Source organism: Alligator sinensis, unplaced genomic scaffold (genome assembly GCF_000455745.1).
Source record: "Alligator sinensis unplaced genomic scaffold, ASM45574v1 scaffold879_1, whole genome shotgun sequence".
NCBI lineage: Eukaryota > Metazoa > Chordata > Crocodylia > Alligatoridae > Alligator > Alligator sinensis.
This window is the reverse complement of record NW_005842250.1, coordinates 1,112,637-1,120,424: the sequence shown is the minus strand read 5'-3', so window position 1 is coordinate 1,120,424 and position 7,788 is coordinate 1,112,637. Positions and strand designations below refer to the sequence as shown.

General features: G+C 50.5%; 1 protein-coding gene across 3 annotated transcripts in view; it reads left to right on the top strand.

Moving 5' to 3' along the window:
- LOC112550912 (solute carrier family 22 member 23-like) overlaps positions 1-7,788 on the top strand; it is a 53,323-nt gene that overhangs the window by 30,330 nt on the left and 15,205 nt on the right. The window contains exon 2 of one of the 3 annotated variants that reach the window (XR_003094983.1): positions 6,603-7,562. Coding sequence is in view for 1 of the 3 variants with exons in the window: in XM_025208761.1 (XP_025064546.1) it covers positions 6,598-6,700 (103 nt within the window). In the remaining 2 variants the exon portion in view is untranslated. Of the gene's footprint in view, positions 1-6,321; positions 7,563-7,788 lie in introns of those variants that run through there. The other 2 variants (XM_025208761.1, XR_003094982.1) reach the window with 2 other exon arrangements.

Genomic DNA, 7,788 nt, shown 5'->3' with positions numbered 1-7,788 from the left:
CCCTCCGGTGAAACAGTGGCAGGGCAGGAACCTTCTGGGGGGTCAGATGCCCCCACAGAGCTTCCTGTAGCCCCCACTATGGGGGGTGGATCCCAGCCAAGCCCCCAAGGGGATGCATGCCCCTGCAGCCTCCACCCCAGAGGCAGAGTCAAACCAACCTCATCTATGGGTGGAGAAGACTGCAACCCCCGCTGCAGCGGTAGGTGGGACTCCAGTAGGGAGCCAACAGGGCCAGGGGGTCACCCCTGACCAGGCCCTGCCCAGAGGGATTCCCAAGCCCCCTCTCCTGTCATCAGGGACCAAGGGCAAGGGCAGTGGGAAGACTTGTCAGCCTCGTTCACAGCTGAGGGTGGGAAGGGCTAGGGCCCTCCCCCAAAGCCTAGACCACCAGCACCTGAGGGGATCAAGTGCATTACACCAGCCAGCAAACCCACTCAGCCTGTCCCTGGTCCTAGCTCCAGCCCCAAAAACGTGGCCCCCTGGGGAGGGAACTGCAGATAAGCACAGGCAGCTGTAGGGAGACCCAAAGCTGGGGGGCCTGGACCCTCCAGAGCTGGGCCTTTCAGCTCGGGCAGCGGGGCCCCCTTTCCGGCACTCACCCACAGGCATGGGGTGAAGTGCCAGCTGCCCAAGTGGGAGAACCTGCACTTTAAGACCTGGGTGCAGGCCCTGGCTTGGGTAGTGGGGGGCCTGCAAGATCATGGCAGCCTCCCACTTTCATGGCAAAGGGGTCTTTTTCCTTGCCTGAGAGGCCGCTGCACAAAAGGTGGTAGAGGGGGGGCTCATGGTAGAGGGCGAGTACGTCCCCCTCGAGCCTCTAGAAGAGCTGGGGACCAGGGTGGTCCTCAGCTCTGTCCCTCCCTGGATCCCCAATTGGGCCCTGCTCCCCTAGCTCCAAACCCTGGAGAGAGTTATCTCCCTGGTGGTGGCCCTGTCACTGGGGTGCTGAGACCCTGGCCTCCACCACGTGCGCTCTTTCCGTCGCCAGGTCATGATCCAGCTGGCAGTGGGAGTGCGGCTGGAGGCTGAGGGGTGCCTGGTAATTTATCAGGGGGCCCTGGTGAGGATTTTCTATACACTGGGGGACCTGCAGTGCCATGATGCAAGTGCCATGCCCCGTGGAGAAGGTTTCAGGGCTGCTGGATACTCCCGAACAGGAGCCCATGGGGGAAGCCCTTCATTCTGCTGACCAAGGCCTAGCCCCTGAAACCACGGGTGCTGAGGCTGAGGCCTACCCAAAGGAAGGCCTGGCGGCAGAGCCTCCTCCCTCTGATCTAGGGGATACAGAGGACCTGGGGCTCACCCCGGTGAGTCCTGAGGAAGGAGGTCCCTTTTCCCAGGACCCTGAGGTGGACGCTGGAGCCTTCCGAGTACTTGGCAGGTCTCTTCCCTCCCCCTCCCAGGAAAACCTCACCTCCCCTGCCCCACAGTCCTGTACCAGAGGGTGCCGCGGTGGGGTCCCCTAATCAATGGGCAGATCTTGTCAGGGACCCTGCACAGACCCCCCAGGGCTCCAGCTCTACCCCACCATTTTGTGAAGGAGCCCCACCCCCACCCTTACCCCCACCCCTGTCCCAGGGGGCTACTCTCCCAATCCTAATCAGAGCCCAGGGTCTTAGCATACCGGGGGTTCAGATGGTGCCAAAGGAGGTCTTGCCAGCCACCCATCAGCTCCTGTGCCCCAAGTGAGCTTTCCCAGTAGCTCCCTTCCTGATCATGGCTGTCTCTCCACCGCTTCATTTGAGAGCCAGTCGTTTCCTGGAGCTCGGTCTCTGAGGGCCATGTTCTCAACCTCCCTGGGATCCTGCCAGCTGTCTGCCAGCCACCACCCCCTGCTTATGAAACAAGTATACATGCCATATTCAATGCAGATTTATTACTGTGGTGGCACTGTGATGACACATGCAAAATATTTGTCCTGATTTCTGTGATGAAAGCTGAGACTTTCAGAAAGAGGCCTTTATTTATTTATTTATGTTTTGGACTAAAATAGATTTCTTACACCTTGCCTGCTACTGAGCAACATGCTGCCATGATTTTTTTAACACAGTTCTGTTTTGCTCTTTTGTTGTATCTTCTAAATAATGAGTGATAACTGGATGGATTATAACTGGATGTTTTACTTTATGATCAGTAAAAGTAGCAGAGGGAAGGAATGATGGTTACTAAATATAAAGAGTAATAGGGCTGAGAAGCCAGCCCATAGGAACTTCCATTGTATTACACCAGGGGTTTTCAACTGTTTTAAAGGAGTGTACCCCTTTTAGTGGGTACCCCTTTTGGACTGTACCTCCTGGATGAGTGGGGAAGAGGGGGTCTCCCGGCAGCTGGTCAATGAAGGGGCGGGGGTTGCTGCTGTTGCTGCCACATGGTGGTGGCACACTGCCCAATTACCCCCACTTCTCCGCCACCACATACCCCCTGGGGCAGCAGCCCCCATCATTGACTGGCCGCTGGGGGACCCCCCTCCCTCGCTTATCCAAGGGGTACAGTCCAGGTGGGGTACCCACCAAAAGGGGTATACTCCTTAAAGGTTGAAAACCTCATGTTTAATACAAGGGAAGTTCCTATGGGCTGGCATGGGGGTGGCAGCGGCAGGCGCTGCCCAGGCGGTGTGGGAAGGGGTGAAGCCATGGCTCATGGTGGGGGAGCCAGCTCCTGCTGCTGCTTGCACCCCAGGAGGGCATGGGATGGGGTGGGCTGCAGCCAGGGCTGTGTGGGGCTCTTCTTGGTGGGGGCTGGGTTCAGAGCGGGTGCCAGCAGCACTGGGAGGATGCTGCATTCCCCCCACCGCCAGCTACCCGGTGCAGTCCAGGCTGTTCCTGCTGCATGGGTGGAGGTGGGGCGTTGAGCCTGGGCTGCACTGGGCAGCTAGCGGTGGTGGCAGTGGGAGTGGAGCAGCAGCAATATTTGGGGTGGATTCAGCATCCTTCACCACCACTGCCACCTGATTCGAGCCCAGTCCCTGCCAAGAAGAGCCCCACAGCCTTCCCCACTCCACCCACCACAGATCGGGGGGCCCATGCCCCGCTGTGTCCTCCCTGGGTGCAAGCAGTGGTGGGAGCCCCCTGCCCCCACAAGCTGCAGCTTCACCTCGCAACCGTGCCTGGGCAGTGCCTGCCCCTGCCCCCTCCCTCACTGTGAGGGGCATAGATCTGCCCCACCCACTCCCCTTCTCTCTCCCCTCTCTTCCTCCACACCAGATTTACCAGCTGGAGGCAGCTGTATTAGAAGTAGGACTGGTATTGGCTGATATGCCTCCTTACATATCATTATCAGCCCCCCAAATCCCCATACTCCTTTTTTAATGAACAGGCCATCTTTTTGCCCTTGACAGGCAGTTGCATTTGTATACATTGGGTATAATCTGGTTGGTGCATAAAATTGCTGGCAAGACTTCTTCCCTGAGGACCCTTCCTTTTAGAGCTTCTCTCTTCTCTTGCTGCCTCCACAGCAGTCCAGCTCTGTTTACCTTGAAGACTCTCTTCAAAAGTTCAAGCCTGCTCCCTGGCCTTCTGGCCATTGGGTGAGGTTGGAGCGGGTAGTTGGGCACTTTGCTACTGGTCTTGCTAGGCAAGGTTTAGTCATTGTTTGTGTTTTATGTTGCTGGTGGAGTGATGGTAGGTGCAGGAAACTGCGGTAGTGGTGGCATAATATGCATCTTTTTAAGTATTTGTCAAGGGCTCCTAGCAGTTCAAACAGGTGCTCTTCCTTATACTGTACTGTACACTTAAACAGAAACTAAAGGCTTTATAGTCTTTGCTGCATCTGTTGCCATATATTAGAATTTGAATGCCAGCCTGGCCTTCTACTTGGGGGACACTTGGAGGACGCTTGGTTATGTCTGAGCTACGGACAAGGGAACAATGTAACAGAGTGAGGAACTAGGAATGGTTACCGAAAGGGTCAACAAATTTGAGGCTTATAGAGTATCATTTGTTTGCAAACTGATGATTTTTGTCTTATGGTTTTAATGCTTATGGGGACAAGAACAAGGATAATAGGCTAAGCTTATGACTGGAGGACTTTATCAGAGGCTAATCACATCAATACTCAATCTGCACATACATACTCAATCTACAGTATGTGTAGCTGCATTAGTTCCTCTGCCTATAGTTATAGTGTGTCCATATCTGGAATGCACCTTTGGAGACCCTCAGAATACAACCATAAATTGGAGAGAGTGCAGTGAAAAATGGCAAAATAACTGACAGTATTGGTTACGGAAATATTGAAAGAATTAAATATATAAAGCATGTATGAATACCAGGGGCTGGCTAAAGGAGATAATATTTGAAGAGTAGGGAAAAACAGGTCTGAAAACAATTTTTAGGCTAGCATAAGAAATAAAATTGAGTTAATGGCATGGAACTGAGCGGCAGTGTTTTAAGCTATACCTCAATGGCCTATGGAGGCCCCTTCTGACCCTAACATCTATGAATCTATAGGTCAGTAAAATTTATTTATACAGTGAGATCCACTGAACTAAATGCTTTCGATTGAGAAGTTTTAAAATTAGACTGGACCAAGCAGTTGCATATTAATCCTTTCTGCGTATTATGACTTTATACACTATCATTCATTTTGTTGGACTTCCTCCTCTTGATTTCTTTTCTTCCTGTGGGGCTTCAGGTCATGTTTTCCAGATGAGCATTGCCATGTGGGTATGTTCAGAATGATGTTGCTGCCTCCTACGTCCATTCAGAGGTTGCTGCAAAGATGACTTTTACTCCTCACTTTGCATCCCTCTGCCATATCAAAAGACAGAAGCTTACTCATCTTAATTTTGAAGGTCCCTTATATACTCTCCCTGCACTGACTACAGTCTCCCTGGATGCTGCAGGGAATGTTGACTTCTGGCTTTGCAGCTTTTAGTTAAATGTTGTTCCGCTTTGTTTAGGTGGGGAGCAACCCTGATCATCCATAGTCTCTTTGCAGTCCTTCAGACTTTTAAAACTCTCCTCTACACTGGTGCCTACAGAAATCTTGATACCAGTTATACAGTGGATGTGCTCTTTGAGCTGCTTTGCTCTAGTGCTGCTTTAAACTGTGAGGGGATTGCTATGATAAGCCACCTTTTCTTTTCTTTTTTTTTTTAAAGACTTCCCTCCCCTCCATTTCTAATTTCTATCAAAATGACTTTGATAAGGACAGACAGCTGAACATAACGACAGACAGCGCCTTGAACATAATATACTAGCCATTTATTTCTGGAACCCTAGGTTTCAGTGCTCCTTAAGAAGGCACATCTAAAATGAATTTGGCAGTATCCAGACCTCTCCTCAGTTATGCAGGCCCATGTTACAGAAATGATACAAGTTTGGTTGCATGTGCGAGGGCTATTTCTGGAAAAGGCAGAGCATGAACAGAAAGCATTGCTGATTGGAACTGTAACACTAGCAGAGATGCTGGTGTATATCAGGCCACTTTATGCAATGCTAACTCTAGGCCTGATTCGCCATTTGAATTCCACTTCCTACCTCCCAGTATATCTTCTGCATAAATATTTTTAAACTGGGAGAAGTTTTGGAGTCTGAAGGTGTTGGCTACAAATGTCCAACTCGGGATCCTTAAAATTCTGGTTTATTAGGCAGATTGAAACACTGTAATGAAGTTAACTCATAAACCTTGGGGCTGGTCCCCCCCCCCCACACACACACATGCACACACACAGTAGTCCGGTATACCTATCCTACAAGCACTGGAGTCCGCCGTCGATGGCCAGTCAAGGCTTCTTTCAGCGTGGTGTTACCCTCCAGAAGGGGGTCGTCGGCTGGTCCTTCTGGCTGGACAGGTCTGGTCGAGTTGGAGATCAAGAGGGTGCCACTGAGGGTCACTTTTCACTGCTTTTTATCTGTCCTTAGCAGACTTTGGTGACTCCCCAGTTTTCAGGTTTGCCCAATCCAGGGGTCATTGACCCTCACGGGACTTCCCCCCTCGGTGGCTACTGGATGACATCTGTCAGCTCCAGGGGTCGTCCGCATGTATGTGCAGGTTTGTGAGTCCGTTGATGAATTTTGAATAGCGCTCTGGGAGTGGTCGCTCTTTCAGGGGCCAGCCTGATACAGGGAAGGGCAGTTTGATTCCTGCCCTTGTTGACATTGTTACAATGTATAACTTACTTATGAAACTAAACACATTTAGTTGAAAGGTGAGGAGTATAAAATATAAACTACAAAAGTAATGCCATGGCACACAAATAGATAAAAATACCAAAATACAAGGAGAGATACAAAATGCACACATATACATTTCAAAACACAATTCCTTATCTTAAAGTGAAAGAAAGAGGAAGGAAGAAAAGGTAGAAGAGGAAAAACATATCCAAGGAGGCAAGAGCAACTGCAGGCAAGAGGAAAACAGGCTTTCTGCTACAAAGGGATCCACATGCCCCCACCTGCTCTGTAGAGTGGGTCAGCAGGATTTGGGGTCTTGAAGAATGGGAGGGAAACTGATCAAGAATTGTTTAAGGTGTGTGGCATCTTCAGAGCAACAAAAGAAGCAGTGTTACCCCTCATCCCATAACAAAAACGAAAATCCCCCAGATATTTTGCCGGTCCACTCACCAGGTAATGACTTTGGTTTGGTTTGTTTCAGAGCAGGAGGAGGAACTTACCAGGAGGCCCAAGAAGGTCTACCTTGTTAAAGTGATGGGAACCAGGAACCTGTGGAAAAACATTGTGGTATTATGTGTGAACTCGTAAGTCCAACATCTTCCTGTCAAATATGTCAAACACGTTTGCTGCTGGTAAACTGAAAGTAGATAGTGGGCAATGCTGGAGAACATAGAGGCCATCTTCCTCCCAGTGCAGGAGCCTTAACACCCTGTTGCTGATAACTGATCTTTGATAAGAGGAGTGAACTTTACCAGGAAAGTGTGCACTTGAAGAAACTTAGCAGAGGAACTAAGCTTGGAGTTGGGCCTGCTGGTAAGCTCCTTCTCTAGACATTTTAAGATGTGGAGCAAAAACATTAGCTTCTTCATGTAAATGGTAGTTCTGCAAGTGCATTGGTGTGTCAGTCACCAATATTTTCTATCTCTGCCTCCCTTGGACACGAACATTGGCTGTTGGTAAGTAGGTAAAATTTCCAAGTGCACTTAAGTGACTTAGAAGAACAAGTCCCACTGATTTCTATCTCAGTTCCATCTTCACTTTCCGGACTCAGCAGGGTTTGTGCTCTAAGTTTCTTGGATGCATTTGAACATTTTACCCTCTGCTTCCAGTGGGTAGAGTCAAGAAGGCAGAATCATCCTTCCAGGTAGTATTTTTGCTTTTCATAGGGTTCTTTTAAAGTTGAAGTCAACTGTTAAATAATTGTTCATGTTTGGTCTTCCAGTAAGAAAGGAAGGGTCTTTTTTTTCCTCAGGTGAGAGAATGAGCTGTAGGGCACATCTCAAACCCCTTTGAGGCTGGGTAAGAGGCCCATGTAGGAAAGAAAAAGTGTTCCCCATGCTGCAATTTTGCAGTGCAGGGAGAAGATTAGACCCCTGAATATCCAGGGGATAAAAAAAAATGGAATTTAAAAAAGTGGGCAACCAGAGGCTGGGTCCTCCATGGAGACACTTGGGCTGCTAGAGCATCTCTATGGTTGGCCCCTCGCCCTGGTGCTGAAACGCAAGGCCTGCTTGTTCAGCACCAGGGCTCTAGTGCCGTAAGGGGTTGGGGCGGGGGCTGGAGGAGGGGGGGGACCATGGGGGGAACCCTGCTGGCCCTACCTGCTCCCCCAGCCCTCCCAATCCCTGCCCTGCCTGGCCCCACCCCCCGCCCGCCCCCCCCGCGCCTCGTG